Consider the following 19182-nt stretch of genomic DNA (forward strand, 5'->3'; position numbering starts at 1 on the left):
TTCTCTTACCATATAATCCATCATATCCAAACATCTCACAAAATCTTTTGTGCTATATCAGATTTATTCTTTTATCTGGGACCTTTTATTTCACATTCTCAATCCCTTTATAACTATTTTTATTGTCTGAGAAAAGTAATTTTTATAAATTATATTTTCTAAATCTGGAGAATTAATTATTAATTATCTCTCTCTTTCCAGATTCTAGAGTCTTTTCTACTACTTCTGTCAGCATGATATGTGGTTGCCGAGTTTACCAACCTTGGAAAATGTTTTAACCTAACCAAGGGCAGAAGTCTAAGTGAAATCTGAAATCTTTAGTCATCCTCCTTTCTTTCAACTTCTTATATTTTCTGAATATTTACTATTAGTGAAGAATCCCTTCAAATGATCTGACTTCTCAAAAACGTCCAAGCTTCTCAAATGAGAGAGCTTGAATCAATTCAGTCACATCAATTGAACTGTCATTTCTGCTACTGAATTTAGATTCCTTTAGGACTAATCTTCATTTTTCTGGTGGCTTTCAGTACATTGAAAAATGATAGGAATTCTCTTTGGCAGTACTGGGGCATTGAATTATATATGTAAATCAGAAGCTTAGTTAATTTCCCCACACAAGAATTTTGTGTGGGATCAGAATTAGCCAAGACATATTTTTGATATGGAAATAAAATTACATCTGTCTCCTCTTTCTCATTTGACAAGTATCAACAACTCAAAACAATAATATTTTGACAAGGATTTAATAGCGCTCAGAAATTCAGCTCATATAAATGTAAAGGATAAACACAGGGTATTTCTTTCTAATTCTAAATATGGCAGTTAAACTAGTCAATTTGGACTATAATTCATCTGTCAAACAAATGCAAGGGCAAAGCAACCGCTGACTTAAATGTCACTGAAACTATTTCTTGCTTTTAAAACATTTTATAATTTTTCTGCAGTTTTTTTAAAAGAAATTCAAAGGTTCATCTGATTAAAAAAAAACTTAATGAAATGTTTTCCTACAGGTATATAAAAAATGAGACCATTTCTTTTTTTTTAAAAAAGGCAAAAATCAGATAAGGAATTCCAGATTTGAGTTATAGATTAATATTTCTGATTACATGCTATGCTATGTTATGACATAACATGAATGACATGTAGCATAAAGGTAATTCAAGTATTAGAGAAAAGAATTAAATTAGAATATATATCAAATGTCTTACTGCGGCTTGTCGGTGGGTATTGGAGAGTATTCCATGAATCTTCACCTTATCTTTTTCCATTTTATCAATGTTTACCCACAAATCTCGGCTGGAAGAATCAAATGGACCATATGTCCTTGAAGTGTAATAATTGTGATCCATGTCTTCCTGGGGAAGAAAAAGTCAAACATAGATTTAATCTTATTTTTCAGTCTTTTTGAAATATTTAGATGCAAAATTCTTATTTCTTTCATCACATAGACAAAAAGCAGAGAATCGAATGCTAGAAAATAATAGCATATACCCTACTTGTGATTTTATAAATGTAGTTTTTATACTTTAAAAGTTTGAATCAACTGCAACTACCGTCTTTCTCAGAAAATAAGACTGAGTCTTATTTTCTTTTAGACTTGAGAATAAGCACTTGGACTTATTTTCGAGGCCACTTACTTTTTTTGAGGTGCAGCAGGCCAGACTCGGTGAGCTGGATGCGCCATGGATGCACCATTGCCTCCATTCTGAACATTCAGCGTTCAAAATGGAGGCTTTTTGGCGAATGAGAGGAAAATCTAGAGGGGAATTTTCCTGCCTGCCATCCTTCCCTCAGTCTGTGCTGAGGTTGAGGAATGGATGACAGGCAGGAAAATCCCCCTTGCCATTTTCCTCCTGTTCGCCAAAAAGCCTCCCATAAGCCTCCCAAAAAGAGGGAAAAAGCAAAGCAGCTGGCCACTGAGCTGCCAGTTTTGGGGAAGCAGCCCAACAAGCAGAAGCGCTGCTCCCAGAAAGAGAAGGGCAAAAGTGGTATTTTGCGCTGCCCCAAGGGTTGCCCCCCACATGCCCATGCTGCCACTTGTGCTGGCCACGCCCATCCCTCCGGGCTTATTTTTGGGGTAGGGATAATATTAGGCCCATTCCCCAAAAATTAGGGTTGGGCTTATTATTGGGGTGAGTCGTGTTTTCAGAGAAACATGGTACTTATACAGAAAATTGTGGTTTTGGATTAAAAAATACAGTAATTGGTAAATCTTAACTGACATCTTCTGTTTTAATGTAGATAACAGTTTTATCTTTCATAAATGCTGTATTTTAAATAACATTTAAATTGTGATATTGCAAACATGTTGGGCCATTTTTTTGTTATTGTTCAAATATTTATAGCAAAGTGGGATTGCCATTCCCAGTTTTATCTGCCTGTCCAATAATATCTGGGAAAGAGACTCTCTATTGCTCTCAGGGAGAATGTCATCCAAAAAGACCCTGGACTTTTTGGTGACTCTTCTCAACTCTTCCTGCATTCCCTCAGAAATTTAAATGATTGCTACTTATTGGTTTCTAGAAAAGCCATGGGGATTTGCTCATTCCAGCTGGCCCAGCTTTAGGGATATTGCACTTTTTTCCCTCTGACATTTTACTTGTTTAATGTAATTGATATTCCGAGATAAATTATGGATAATTCCAAGGTACATCACAAATTTTAATGGACAAGATCATCATTTTGCAATTTCAGTATTTTAAGAACTACAACCAAACAGCATGTGTCTCATACATAATATTTGGACATTCATATATCTATTTTAAAAAGTTTCTGCATATGTATGTGTGTGTGTATTTGTATATACACATAGACTCACACACACATTATCCATCATTGGTTTTTTTTTAAAAAAACCCAAAATAAACCTACAGTAAACCATAGTTTTTACAGGTAGTTCTCAGCTTACTACAGCAATTGGGACTGTAATTGCTGTCCCTAAGTGATACAATTATAAATGATTATGTTGCTTAGCCAAAAGCAGTTCCAGAAGTCCTAGTGGCTACTGTTAAGCAAGGGCCATGCTTAATGTTGAGGACTGCATGTGACTATGACTTCTGACTTCCTAACAGTTTTTCCACTGACTCTTGGTACAAAAAGTTGGAAATCTGGCCACTGTGATCATCAGAACTCTGAGGAGCAGCTGTAAATATCAGTTGTTCAGTTCACCAAATGAATGCGAGTAACCCACAGCCTACCTGTAATTTAATCTGAGCCAAGAAACTGTTAAATCCTAAGCATACCAAATTTTAATTTCTAGTAATAGATTTTTAAATATGTCTTTTTCTGTTTAAAACCAAACATTTTTATAGTTTAAAACAAATACTACTCCTGAAGAAAATTTTATGTGAAAACATAAACTGTATATAGTTCTTTAAAGGCTCATAAGATGTATCAATTTAATTTTAGCAAAAGAAATACCAATTTATATTTTAAAATCTATTGTAGAATGTAATTTCCATTATGGTGACCAGGAAAAGTACCAATATGTAATGCAAACTTCGGACTGATGTCATCAATTGCTCAAATGTCTTCATCTTGTTTGAAAATTCACCAAAAATTCAAACAAAGAAAAGCAACCAGCCACTATATTACAGAAATGATAGTACAAACTTCTTCAACTTCATGCCTGATTGTAAAAATTACTAAACTCTATCCATATTATTTTCCATTCCCAAATGTGGTTTGGTAATTAGATTTTTGAAAATTTTATAGGAATCAATTGCAGTACAAAATCCAGCTAATACACATTTTAACACAATGTGACCTCAATGAAACTTTAGCATCTGCTTTTTGAGAAGCAATCGTTTCACCCTTTAAATATATCATTCTGATGCTATTTGAAGAGTTTTGTGGAAGATAGCGAACTGAATAAGTTTCTCATAATGATTCTGGGATTTATCTCCAAATTTCTTTTCTTGCAATCTTTCTCGGAATAATCCGATCACCATACAGCACAATCTGGCATAATGCAAAGAAGCAGTATGATCAGACAGCGCATGGAAACTCTGTGTTCTATATAATGCAGACAATATAGTTTAATTGTTAATGAAACAGTAATAAAAGTACAAATATTTAAAGTTCTCTTGGCAACTTGCCAAGATAATCGAAATTCGTCTGTCTGTCTGTCTGTCTGTCTGTCTGTCTGTCTGTCTGTCTGTCTATCTATCTATCTATCTATCTATCTATCTATCTATCTATCTATCATCTATCTATCTATCTATCTATCTATCTATCTATCTATCTATCTATCTACCTACCTACCTACCTACCTACCTACCTACCTACCTACCTACCTACCTACCTATCTAATCATCTCTCTCTCTCTGCAAAAATAAGAGCAGGATTTTGGCATAGTACTAAGATATTGAGGAAGCAGTTGCTGCAGACAAAAAAGAGATACTTGTTCTTCTTTATGGTTGCTCCAGTTTTAACTTTTATACTTCCAGGTGATTATCACTAATATCACTAATATTGGAAATCGAGCTCAACCATGTATTAGGATGCATAGCAAGCTGAATCTGCCAGTGGTATAGTCATAATGTGAATTTATTCTACATTATTTTTTTGAGATGACTTTTTTGCTCCTGCCCTTAAGATAAAGAACCTAAAACTGGTTTTAAAACTGAGCAATTATTCCCTGAGGATTTCACTCTTCCAAGTTATAAGGCAGATTTATTTTACTTTACTTGAGTTTACTTTGTTAATTTGCTGATTTCCTAGGCTAGATTTTATTTTAAAAAGTTGTTTCTAATAATCACAGAAAGATACAGAATAAAGCCCAACCATGAAAAGACCACTGTTTAGGGAGAGTTAATGCTTAGGAAGACTAACATATGGATTTTAAGGGACAGCTAAAGCACATCAGAATGGGATTGCTTATATAGAAGACATGCTATTCTACAAAAGAGAAGGTCCACTGCAAGAAGGCTACTTTTTTGTCACTGCCAAATGACAATCTATAGATTATAGCACAGAGAGCAATACTTCCTTGAAGAACATAGGTGATCAGGAGGCTAATGTAGCTGAAGGCATTCTTTAGGATATGGTTCTGAATGGTTAATACCTCTCTTGGATGAGTAATTCCCAGCTTTAAAGATTAAATAATTACCTACCCTGGAATATATTGCATTACCTGTGAAGGAACAGGAAACTTGGAAATATATCACTGAATCTTTCATTATTATTAGAGGGCAACTGTGGTCCTAATAGAAAATCTAAAACGTTGGAGAATAGTTTCATTTCATGTGAATAGTATGCATTAAAAATAGATAAAATGTATATAATGAATGTTTCTTTAATTTGTCTTTGTCATAGAGGCAGAATTTTATTTATGTCCTTCCCCAAATCCTGGCATATAATAGTAACATAACAATGTTTAATAAAATGTTTGGTTTTGTTATTACAATTCTGAGAATTCTTAAGAGGCAACTTGCATTTGGATGCTAGAAATAAAATATCAAATCAATCATGTTGAAGTAAAAGAGATATAGTACAGGTAGTTCTCAAGTTACAAAAGTTTGCTAAGTAACTGTTCAAAGTTACAACAGCCTGAAAAAGTGACTTGTGATAGTTTTTAACACTTATGACTGTTGTAGCATCTCTAGGCTGCATTTGAAGCAAGATGTGAAGGATTGTAAAAAGATTATGATGATGGACCACACAGAACTCTCAAATGTATTTGGGAACTGTTGATTTGAGCATGTGAAACTGGCTTGTTTTGTCTTATTTTCAAAACTATTCTCCAACATTTTAGATTTTCTATTAGGGCCACAGTTGCCCTCTAATAATAATGAAAGATTCAGTGATATATTTCCAAGTTTCCTGTTCCTTCACAGGTAATGCAATATATTCCAGGGTAGGTAATTATTTAATCTTTAAAGCTGGGAATTACTCATCCAAGAGAGGTATTAACCATTCAGAACCATATCCTAAAGAATGCCTTCAGCTACGTTAGCCTCCTGATCACCTATGTTCTTCAAGGAAGTATTGCTCTCTGTGCTATAATCTATAGATTGTCATTTGGCAGTGACAAAAAAGTAGCCTTCTTGCAGTGGAACTTCTCTTTTGTAGAATAGCATGTCTTCTATATAAGCAATCCCATTCTGATGTGCTTTAGCTGTCCCTTAAAATCCATATGTTAGTCTTCCTAAACATCAACTCTCCCTAAACAGTGGTCTTTTCATGGTTGGACTTTATTTTGTATCTTTCTGTGATTATTAGAGACAACTTTTTAAAATAAAATCTAGCCTAGGAAATCAGCAAATTAACAAAGTAAACTAAACTAAAGTAAAATAAATCTGCCTTATAACTTGGAAGACTGAAATCCTCAGGGAATAATTGGTCAGTTTTAAAATGAGTTTCAGTTCACTAAACATGGAGCCAGTAAATAAGCTATTGGTCTGAGGATAAAACCACAGAAACAACAACAAAAAACAACTCAATAGCAGTAACTGCGAGAGGGATCTAGGAGTCCTAATGGACAACAACTTAATTATGAGCCAGCAGTTTGCCACAGCTCCCCCAAAAGCCAATGCAGTCTGAGGCTGCATTAACAGAGAGATAGAATCAAGATCATATGAAGTGTTAGTACTACTTTATAATGCCTTGGTAAGGCCACACCTAAAATCCAGTTTTGGTCACCACAATATTAAAAAGATGTTGAGAATCTAGAAAGAGTTCAGAGAAGAGCAACACACATGATTAGGGAACAGAAGGCTAAATCAGTTGCAAGAATTAACCACGTCTAGTTTAGGGAAAAGAAGTATTAGAGGTGATATGATAGTGTTCCAATATTTGAGGGGCTGCCATAAAGAAGGGAGTCAACCTATTCCCCAAATTACTTGAAGGCAGGACAAAAAGCAATGGATAGAAATTAAACAAGAAGAGAAGCAATGTAGAACTAATGAGAAAATTCCTGACAGTGAAATGATTAACTAGTGGAACCGCTTGCCTCCCGAAGTTGTGGGTGCTCCATCACTCAGGATTTTTAAGAAGAGATTGGACAGCAGTTTGTCTGAAATTGTATAGGATCTTCTGTTTGGGTGGAGAGTTGGACTAGAGAATCTCTGGGGTCACTTCCAGCTCTATTATTCTGTTCTGTTATTCAGTTTTATTCTTTCTATGATCCTGTGTATCCATCCCATCAAGTCCAAAATAAATAAATAAATAAATAAATAAATAAATAAATAAATAAATAAATAAATAAATAAAAATCTGTAATGATATAGGATCTCCATGGGCAGGGATTGGACTAGAAGACCTTCAAGGTCTTTTCCAACCCTATTATTCTAAAAACTAATCACTACATGGTTAAGAAGAAATCAAAGGCTGATGTAACTTCCATAAGAAAATTGCTGAGCAATACCCTTAAAACAGCAATATTCCTGGCTTTGACTCTTTACATAATCTGTACTACACCATTTATTACCTAAATGATAGCTGCATACAATATATAATAATGTGAAATAAAAGGATAAAATGTTTCTTGTTCTTAGACTTTACCTCATTGCCGAATGGTGTTTTAGGATAAGAACAGATAACTTACATCTGTCCATGTGTGGGCCACCATAGACAGACACACTTGATGTTTGTTGGTGGTAGGAGTTGAATTTCGACATCTGCAGAGTAATAACTTCCTTACCTAGGTGGTTTCCAACATCAGAATACATTAAAAAATTCTTAAGAATTAAAACATTTCCAATTAAAAATAACTTAAAATATAACCCAAGTTGAAATCCAACCAAAACAAAAAAGTCACTACTATCTAAATGTCTATTGAAATAGTATTGTTTTTACAGCTGTACAAAAAGTCTAAAGCCAGAGGACAATGATCTACTTTTCACTCAGGAATTTTTACTTCTAGGGAATTATGAATAATCTGCAAAATTGTTGAACTGGTGTATTTCAAGCTCTGTGCCAGTAGGAGGCTAACAGTTTAGATTTTTAACTTTTAAGTAAGATTTGTGGTCATATTTTATTCATGTATAGTATTAAAAAAAACAAATGTCCTACTTTATCTATGCTCCTGGTTTTAGTTTTTATCATGACTCATATTATGTTACCTTTAATTAGGTAGATTAGACTTTATACTTTAATCTGTCTGTTGTTTTCAGAATGTGCAAATTCTGTTGGCTTCATAAAATTATCCTTTTTTGCAATAAGCCTAGGGGCCCAAAGATAGTTTCTGTCCTCTCCCTACTGCCTTGTTTGGGACTTGGAGGTCAATCAAGCATTAGACTGCAGTGACAACACTTCAATGAAGACTTTGCTTGATGTAATCCTATCTACTCAACTATTATCTTGACTCATTTCAGTCCAAAATGCTCTCCAAAAGGAAGAAATATGGGCTCCTGCCCCCTTATGTCTAAACTATAGTGCAACATTCAAGCACTGATAATTGTAGTGCAAATATAAAATCCAGTGAGCAATTGTGGTCTAAACCAATGGTCACCAATCGGTGGTCCACGAGAAAATTTTGGTGTTCTGCGGCGCATCCAAGTGGAGGAGCTGCTCCAGGATGAGCAATGGCCAGCCCTGTAACTAGAGCTCTGGAATATGGGACTGGTCAGGCAGCTCATGGTAGAGCTGTAAATCTCCACTGTAGAGAGAGGTTTGTGCAACTTGCAACTTTGCAGTGCAGCCCTCGCTGGCCGGAATGAGGTAATGGTGCAAGGGGGGGGGGGTGGCGGTGCAGGCGGGCCAAAGCAACGGTGGTGGCAACCCCAGGCTGTTTGTTTCCCTTGCTGTAGTTTCCTGTTCGCTGAAACCACCAGTGGCTGTCCCAGTCCCTTGCCCTCCCTTCCCAGTAACTCCTTGCCTGGCCTGAGAAGGGAAGGGTGGGGGATAGAAATTCGATCCATATTCCAGAGCGGGAGCGAAGCTTTGTCTCTTGCTGCATCTTGCAGCCGTTTCTTCCAGCCCTTGTTGGTGCTCCGCGCACCTCGGTCTCTGGGGGAGACGCTTGACTTCCTCTCAGCCCCAAGACAGTGACCGGCCCATGAAATGAGAGAGAGAAAGAAAATGAGAGCGAGAGAGAATCAGAGAGAGAGAGAGAGAGAGAGAGAGAAAGAAAGAAAGAAAGAAAGAAAGAAAGAAAGAAAGAGAGAAAGAATGAGAATCAGAATGAGAGAGAATGAGAGACAGAAAGTGACAGGGAATGAGAGAGAATGAGAGAGAGAGAGAGAATGAAAAAGAGAATCAGAGAGAGAGAGAGAATCAGAAAGAGATAATCAGAATGAGAGAGAGAGAGAGTGGAGGGAAAGAAAGAGTTGAGAGAGAATGATAGAGAATGAGTGGGACAGAGAGAGAAAGAGAGACGGGACACAGAGAGAGAAAGAAAGAGAGTGCCTAAAGGACCCCATCCCGTCACTGGGAGTCCAGGCGCTTTAGCAAGCGGTGCTCTGTATTCGTATTAATGGTCCGTGGGATTTAAAATTATGAACTTGGTGGTCCCTGAGGTCCAAATGATTGGGGACCCTTGGTCTAAACTACATATTAGTTTGGAAAATATAGATCTGATAGATTTATTGTAAGTGAAACTCTATTGTAAAACATCTCTCTGACGTAGCATAACTTAGAGCAGCTATGTACATTATTAAAGATTTTCGAAACAATACAATGCTGTTTGAAAATGACACTGTATATGGTGTTAGCCAGTTAGAACCCCAGGAAGTGTCCTCTTTGAAAATAGCTAAACTATTAGTAGTCACAACAGAAAGAGCCAAAAGCTAAAGGGCAGAGGCAGAAGATTTGACATCTGCTCTTATGTTGTAGTAAAATCTGTAAGCAACTCTGATAACTGATGATGTCCAAAGCTTCTTATCTGACATGCACAGATGAATGCACAGAGACAATATGAAAACTTAATCTTGTAAAATGTAGAGTTCTATTTTTTAAAAAAAAAACGTAACTTTTTTTCACTTGGATTAAATTTCTTATCATTTTGAATCTAATAACTAACTCAAAATAACAGAAGCTTGGAGATTTCTGAATATTTACATGCATTCACAGCTGAGTTATGGTATATAAGCACTGTCCATACTGATACCTATTCCATATCAATATGTTATACTTTATAGAAACAGAAGACCAGATCCAGTGGCAGGGTTTATATAACATATGTATTTATATACAGTATTTACATCCTGTCTTTATTATTTGAATTAATAAGTTAATGTGGCAAATATAATAGCCCTTTTCTTCTATTTTTCCTATAACAACACCCCTATGAGGTGAAGTGAGCTGAAGAAATATTTACTGGTTCAAACTTATCCAGCTGGCTTTTATGCCTAAAATGCTACTTCAACTCACAATCTCCTGGTTTCTAGCTAGATGCCTTAACCATTAGACCAGACTGTATTAGTTACAAATCAAGCACTCCAATTGCACAAAATCTAGCTTTGGCTAGTTTCAACCTGGGTTAGGGTATATTCAATGGCGTAATGTTTTGTGTGATCATAGCCAATTCAATGGGCTAGATTTTCTGTTACTTAAATGCTCTAACTTTACATACAAGGGAACAATATACAATACTTTTAACTGATGCTATTAAGGAAAAACATGAAGTACACCAAAGATGAAAATTGGGCAAGCCATGGTGAAAGGAGTCACCTTACTATCCCCCAAGAATGAAATGGACCTATAATTCAAAAGTGTCTGGAAAATATTAGGTTGAAGAAATCCATTTCAGATCCATCCACGTATATAACCTTTAGCATAGCATTCAAACATTATGATACGTTTTTTCATTATCTGTGAGACTCAATTAAATTGAAGCTAATACAATGATTTAATTTGTATCATGTAATTAAATCCCAATCAACACCTTCATAATGGATGCCCAACATTCATGGTTCAAAATGTTACAATCCTTTCATGATCATACACTACACTAAAAATTGTCATAAATAATAAGACTTTTTAAAAATAAAAATATTCCAATCAGGCAATGAGGAATTTTGACAAAGATTATATCTTCGCACAATTTTATTTCCACAAACAAATATGAAGATTAATTACCTTGTATCCCTGAAAATAAGACCAGGTCTTATTTTTTTTTGCCTCCAAGAGGCATTAGGTTTTATTTTCAGGGATGTTTTTTCCACTGTCTCATCTTGCGGCGATGGCACTGAGAGCCCTGTCCAGCAGGAGCCATGTGCCAGCCCACTTCTGCAGCCACTTGTCGCTGCTTGTGCATGGCAACTTCTGGTCTCCATTACATTGTCAGAGGCCTTTGTCAGGAAAGGCCTCTGCAGCCAAGAAACAAGCTCTGAATTGATGCATGCGGTGCCCATTTCACCATCAGAAGCCTTTCGCCGTCAGTCCAGAGCCTGTTTCTTGGCTGCAAAAGCTTTTCCTAAAGGCTTTTGATGGCAAAACAGAAATCAGGGTGTGTGCTGTGCGCATCAATCTGGAGCACTTTTCTCGGCTACACAGGAAGGCCTCTGATGGCAAAATGGAGGCTGGGGGCGACCTGTGCAAGTGGCAACAAGCGGCCACAGAAGAAGTGGGCTGACAAGGCAAAGCAGGTGTCAGGATGTGGCTGGTCTGGCTGCAACTGTCCTAAGATAATTGGGTGCAGGGCACATGGGGCAGCTCTACCCTCCCCATCCTTGCCTAACTTGATTTTTACCTGTGCATCTTGCCCCACCTCATACAACCAGGTGCAATGGAGTAGGTGGGGGTCTTAACTAGGGCTTATTGGGGGGGGGGTAGGGCTTATATTGGGCACACATGTAAAATCAATCTAGATCTTATTTTCAGGGGGAAAGGGTAACAAGAGCTTGAAATTGGGTGATGTACTTAACACTGTTTTTATTTCCAGTCTCAAATTATATGTTTATCATATTTTTGAGTTTATTGGGGATTTTTTATATTGTATTTATTCCTTCCTGATTTTATTTAGTTTTACATGCAACCCAAATTCACAAATATTGATAAGAAGAGTTTTATATACCGTTTAAATATTACGTAAAATAAATTATTGGCTAAATATGGATATGGAGAACACTTAGAATGTAGCAACAGCAGCTGAAAATTCTTCTTGAAGGTGTCAATGCATGCAATTAGATAAATAAAAGAGGCTGGCATTCCTTGAAATGAGCCATTTTGAGAGGACAATCGAACACCTTTCAGAAGATGAAGGCTCTTTTAAGTGCTTGTTCCAAGTGTTGCTTTTAAATAATTTCATAAGAGAAAGGAAACTTGGTTAGGAGCTGACTAGTTAGGACTTGGGTAGGAGCTGACTGGACAGGCACAGAAATCCCCCAGTGACAAATTTTTCAAGCTATTCAGGATATATAAAATTATTTTTAGATGGATATTAACACAATGACACTAAATGCATATAAACAGTCTCTTTTGGGTGATTTATTTCTTTTTCAATTGCAATTCATAAATGAACTTGTAGATCTGCATGACTTGGGAGGGTTTTTTTTTTTTGCATAGAAATCTTCAGGTTAGTGATATTTCCTTCATAGCTACTAATAGAAAACCACAAAACTTGGAAATGTTAATAAGAAAAATCTTGTTCATGTAGGAAGCAGCACTTTTTCTACTGAAAATATTTACTATTGACTACAATCCACATGTAGAAGCCGCAGATGAATTCTTTAAAAATTCATTTGAAAAATTACAGAATCTGGTATTAATATTCCTTTTTCTACTGAATTAGATCAGCTATCATTAGATTGATCAGCAATTTAGGAAAAAGTTACAATACTGAGCTCCAATGTGCAAATTAGATGCATCTCCTCATTGCTTAAATTTTCCATCATGTACATTTCCCACATCTGAAATAGGAAAGGGAAAAAAAGTAAAGAGGTAAAACTTCAGTGCTTTCTTGGGGCACATTCTCATTCATCATTTAGTTATTAATATCTATTCAATTTCTTGAGCTGAACTATATATTCAGCTGCTGCACTGGAGTTTTGCTACTCTTGCTGTTTTAAACAAATTTCTATCTAGAGAGCATAAGAGTGAAAAATAAGCACAACCGTGTGAAACTATTTAACCCCTTTCTAGGAAAATATAAAGCATATAGGTACTAGCGAACAAAAGAACTGGAAATAATATTCACTGGCAATCAGATTGGAAACGCTCCATAAATACCTTATATAGTTCATAGATATAGTGTCAAAAGATTTTCAATTTGGCTAGACCTTGACTTTCTCAGTGAATTTATTTTATATGCATGAAACAATTATGAAAAAATCATAAGCATCTGATGCCTATAAACAGCAGATCTCTCTTTCTCTCCTGCCCCACGCGATCATGAGAATTTTTTTGATGCACAAATTAAATACAACACAAGTATTCAAATGAAAGATCTATGGCACAACATTAAATATATAACAGTCTAACTCTATACAATCAGAACATTCAAATGGTAATTAAACAAGGTATCCTATCACTCACAATAGGCTCTCCAGAATAAATTACAGTATTTGCTAGATGGTCATTACATTGGATATAACATATCTATACACTCCTGTTAAAATGCCAGGCTTTTGAGGTGTAAAAAAATCACACCAGGATAAATCATTTCAAAAAATTTTCTGAATTTTCAGAAAAAAATCAGAATTTTTTGTACAATAACAAAAATGTTATTGTACATTTTTATTGTTATTTTTTGCCTAAAAGATTTCAGTTCGTTTTTCAATTGACTAGTACAGTTTATATGTTATATTAAACATTTAAAAAAATATAACTTACCTTGGCCTGATTTTTTGTACATCTTAAAAAACTTGCATAGCAACAGGGATATGTAGTTTTTTTTTCATCCAATGTACTGTATATCCCATAAACTAGCTTTTTTGGTCCTGATTGTAACAGTACACTATTTATGTATTATTAAAAAAAATAAAAGATAGAATCAAAGGCAAACTAATATAAAGTAAAAAAAAAGAAACCACAGAGAAAGCTAAAAGTCAAGAAATGAAAAAATGTAAAAAAATAGTACAGAAAAAAATATACAAGGAAGTAGCTTCTGATCTTTACAGCAGTTCAGAGTACAATTTTAAATTTAAGTTTTTAAACTCTTCTTTATATAATCTATCCTGTTCAATGATCAAAACTATAAAAAGCTTATTTTTCGGTTTTGTGCAAAAAGTCTAAAAGGGATTTCCAGTCAGCAATAAGCATATTTTCTTTTCTCTGATCAAAGAAATCAATTGACCCATCTCAGCAAGTTCTGTATGTTTGATCTTCTACTTTTACACTTTTTTGTTGAAATCTTTGAATTTATTAATTTTATTTATCTTGAAACTTTATTATTATTTATTATTAATAATAAATAATTTATTATTTATTAATCTTGAAACTTGAAAATCACTAATGTATCAAATTCTTTCAATATGTCCATTAATATTTTAATTTTCTTTGAAGGATCTTCCAGAAGCAACACCAAGTCATTAGCAAAACCCCTGAACTTTTCTTGTTTAATCTTTACTCCCACAGTCCTCTTATCTTGTTTTATATCTCTATTCAGTATTTCAAGAACCAAAATAAGAATTATATAATATAGTGAACATCTCTTTGTGTATCTCATGTAGTTTTATTTCATCTCTAATTTGTGCTTTCTGTGAAGTATATATAAAATATTACCTGTTTTATAAAGTTTTCTACAAAATTCATGTCTTTACTCAAACTCTTGAATACGAAACCCCATTCAGATTGTCAAATTCCTGGTTTGCATCTAAAAATCCAGCTTGTTTTTATTATGTTGTTCCATATTATTCCAAAACGACTAACTCATTACTAAAAACTCATACTGATCTTCATGAATAAATTGTTACAAAATTATTTGCAAAACTATTTGCAGTTTCTCATCAAGAATAGTTGTGAACTATTTGTTGTTATTCTTTGCTATCTGTCTATAGTTTCTTATTAAAAGAAATATTGTCCTTGTATTATTGCTATATTGGTCTCTTTTTGGCATTTTTCTCCCCTGTTCACTTTGTAAAGGTTGTAAAAGTTAATCCTCAAAATATTTATAACAAGAATCTGATAAGTTTAATCTTTTTTTAAAAAACAGCTTCAGAAACTTTCCTTATTGTTATACATCTTTTTCATGATTTTTCCCTGTTTCATTTGTAATCCACAGTAAATTTTGTTTCTTTAGATAGTCATCTATTTTCTCTAGAGAGATATTATTTTCTTTATACGAATTGGAATAATATTGATGGAATGCTTTTTGTATGGCTGTGTTATTCTTTAAGACATATCTCCCTCTTGTAATTTCAAATTCATTTTCTTTTCTTTCTCTTTTCATAATTTAGATGCTAGTCACTTTCCTGGCTTATTTCCAAACTGAGGTTGTTCTTGCGTTATATAATTGATTTTTATTTTCATTTCTCTTATTGATAACATAGATAATTATCATTGTAAAGCTCAATTTGTTGATAAACATGTCTCTGGAAATTCTTTAATTCTTCTTTTCTGTTTATTTCTTGTAAAATAACTTGTGTTGTCTCCTGACTCTTCTTTTTAAGATCACTGCATTCGTTGTATAAAATAACATATACTGTATTTTTCAGAGTTTAAGATGCAGCTTAGTTTTAGGGGAGGGGAATAGGAAAAAAAAATCTGCCTACCAGGTATTTATCTGGCTAGCGTCCTTAGCTTCAGTACATTAGTTTGCTGGTTTTTTATCCCCTACTTGGGGAAAAAAAACAGCTTCTAAGGCACAGCTGAGAGAAAGCAGCAATGAGAAAAGCAGGCAAAGCACGGGGTGGGTGGGTAGAGAGATAGTTTCATTTGGCTAGCGCCTAGTTAGGGCTGAAAAAAAGTTTCTAAAGAACAGCTGAGGGTTGGAGCAAAGCATGGAGATCGCTTCGATCGCTTCACTCACTAGTGCCTCGTTAAAGCACAGCGGCGAGTTGGAGAATCGAGGGAGCAGGCAAAGCGGGGAAGATTGCTCGCTAATGTCTCGTTAGTGCCTCGTTAGGGCTGAAAAAAAGCTTTGAAAAAGCTACATTCGGCGTATAAGACACATCCAAATTTTCAGCCTCTTTTAAGGGGGGGGAAAGGTGCATCTTATACTCCGAAAAATACAGTAACTTTATTTGCATCCCATTTTTTTTTAAAAAGTGCCTTTGCTTAAATTATTTTAAAATATGTATTTAAAATATGTTAATTTATTTTTACAATGTTGCTTCTTTCTGTAGCAACATTTCATTTAGTCTCTATTTATTGTTTTTAATACATTTTATTAAAAATATTACAAAAAATATAAAAACTATGTTTTAGCACAAACTAAACATAGTAAAAGGATACAAGAAAGAAAAAATAAAGAAAAAGTGCAGAAAAAGAACAAAAAGAATAGAAATTTTCAATTCCTTTTGTAGAAAGTATAAGTACATTTACAAAATTGACTCTTACTCTATAACTGCAAACAAAAGAAACTTGCTTTTTTCTAATCTTCAAAACCACAAATCATAAGTGCATTTTCTTGTTTCATGGAGAAAGACTTTTCCCAATCATCCATAAAAATAAATATTGTTTTTTCTTCTAATCAAAGAAATTAATTTAGCTGTCTCTGTAAATTCCATTATCTTCACAAACCATTCTTCCATTGTGGCAGTACTGATTTTTCTAAAATTTTTGGCTTTTTTACATATCCATCTAACATGGTAAAATGTTTTAGTTTACTCTCTATCTAAAAGAATTTTATTTTATTTTATTTTATAAATCAAATTCATAGGATTATGATCCCAAACCCCAACTTGATGTCCTTTGGCAAGGTTTTAAAAAGTTGGTTGTTCGGAACCAGGGGTGAAATCTACTTACCTTCCTTACCGGTTCGGAAGTGCATGCGCATGTGCAGAGGGTAGTTCTGGGTTAAGTTCTGGGTTAAAACCAGGAAATAATGACACCCGGGCAGATGAGTGGAGCCTTGCGCCGCCATCGCTACCGGTTCTCCAAATAGCACAATCGCTGTCGGATCGCCCGATCCAGTCCGAACTGGGAGCATTTCACCCCTGGTTCTGACCCTCTAATGAAGATTCTCATTCATCCAGGTCATAGTTTTCCAAAGGTGCTTTTTCAAAGGCAACTGGACTTTCTTGGTTTTTTTCTTAAAAATATTTTGGTTCTCACCCAAGAAGCTTCTTCATTTCTGGCTGAATGGTGGAGAATGGAAGGATTTATATTCTGTAACAGTTATCTGGTTGTTAGCACTCTGAAGGTCAATCATTAGCTCCCTGAGCCTCAATGACTCTAATAGATCTAACAACTGACCTTCAGAGTGCTAATGTCCAGATAACTTCTAAGGAATAGAAAACCTTCCTTTTGCCACCATTGAGCCAGAACTGAAGAAGCTTCTTGAATGAGAAGTGAAACGCTTTCAAGGGAAAAAATCAAGAAAGTCCAGTTGTCTCTTTAGCGCATTTGGGTCATCGGATGTGTTAAGGCTCCTGTTTCTTGGATTTACTGTTAGCTAATTAACTATTTTATTATTTAAGTTTTATTCTTTTAAATATTTTTTATTGTTGTAATTGTTTTTATATTGTAAATCAACTGGAGTCACTGATTGAAATGGGTGGCTATTGAAATGAATAAATGAATGAACAAAAACAAATAAACAAATACATGTCTTTGGTAATATTTCTATATTCAGTGCATTATCAAAGCATTCATAAAAGGTTCACAATGATTGCGATTTTAGTCTGTGGAAGAAGACACAGTGTGATACTTTACTATGGATAAAATGCAGGCAAAAATAATCCACCCAATGAGCAGGCTACTAATTGGTCTTTATATAGCTTCAAAAAGCAAGGTTGAATGGTCCTTGAAATGGTCCTGAAACCAGGAATGGTCCTTGTTACATGTCAGCTGTGCCATCAATTGTGTTCTTTTCACAGGTAAATAATAATTGTGCACACAACTCTGATATTCTAAGTCTTTGGGAGACTGAACATAAAAATACAGACAATAATTAAAGTGCCTAGTCACACTTCTTAAAGAGAAAAGCAGAGCTAATCCTGGCTTCTTAGATTAAGCCTAATTAAGATAAATACTGCATTGCTTACTATGCTAGCATAAAAAGAAGCTTCTGTTAAATGAGATTTGGTTCTTAACACCACACAAATACAAGGCCAATTCCCTGTTGCATTCCAGACAGGATTTAAGATCTCAGGAAAACTATTCAGATTTTTAAAAATTGACCTGAGTGTACAATAAGGGCCTGAACATAAGATATTATTTTATAAATATGATGGCGTTTTAACGGGTTGCAAGAATCGGAGGTGGAATTATTGAAATAATTTGTTGAATTATTCTACATTTTCATCATTCTTATAGAAGTGCCAAGCTTTGAGAACTAGAGGTTCTATAAATAAATGTAAGGAGCAAACAGCTAGAGTCTCACATGACCCTGGGTAAAACAGAAGCCTGCCACTAATCTTTGAAGCAGGCTGAAAAGCTGTACAGAAATCCTGATTGTTAATAGCACTTTCCGCTGATTAACAGGCTAACATGGGGAAATCTGCCTTCACAATGCATGAATTACTTGAATAGCTAATATGGTGTTCCACAGACTTATCAGGACATACAAAAGAAATGGTGAATGACTCATTTCAAAGGAAGCAGTAGTTGATGCACAGTTGATAAAGTAAGGACTACTTATTTAGATAAAATGCTAGTTTTTTAACTTTCAGAATAAAACACCTCCCGCCTTATAATTACTCTGCTTAATTTAAGTTAAATAGCTGGAGATCTTTCCCATAGCAAAGAGTTATAAATATGATCAAATCATTTTTTTCAATTCTGAAGATCAGCATTGAGCAAATGGAAAGGATTTCTTAAATTAAAATTTTAAATCTTACTGATGGATTAGAAAATAATTTGGGGTGAGAGAAGATATTTTATCTACTTTACAACATCACATATAAGTTGGGAAGATCATTATACAGTATAAAAGTTATGCATTAGAATCCAGACCAGAGTAATTACAGTTAAAATTATGCATTATGAAGTTCAATTGATTTTCAATGGTTTCACCTGCAGAATTTTCATTTAGCTTCTAAGACAGATACTATAATTACTGAGTAAATATGTAAATAAAGTGGTTGAAAGGAAACCACTGGTAGGATATCCATTATATTTCTGTTCATTTTTTAGTTTCAAGATATCAGAAGAAAAGTTGAAATGTTTACAGTATGTAAGAAAAAGAAATCTCAAATT

The 19182-nt window shown here is 34.6% G+C and overlaps 1 protein-coding gene across 7 annotated transcripts in view; it reads right to left on the bottom strand.

Moving 5' to 3' along the window:
• Positions 1 to 19182, bottom strand: part of PLXDC2 (plexin domain containing 2) — a 287499-nt gene that overhangs the window by 97351 nt on the left and 170966 nt on the right. For all 7 annotated transcript variants that reach the window (XM_087892833.1, XM_034402359.3, XM_034402358.3 and 4 more), the window contains one exon: positions 1209 to 1355. In XM_087892833.1, coding sequence (XP_087748959.1) covers positions 1209 to 1355 — 147 coding nt within the window. The remainder of the gene's footprint in view (positions 1 to 1208; positions 1356 to 19182) is intronic.

Source organism: Pantherophis guttatus, chromosome 4 (assembly GCF_059756535.1).
Source record: "Pantherophis guttatus breed Tessera chromosome 4, ASM5975653v1, whole genome shotgun sequence".
Lineage (NCBI taxonomy): Eukaryota > Metazoa > Chordata > Lepidosauria > Squamata > Colubridae > Pantherophis > Pantherophis guttatus.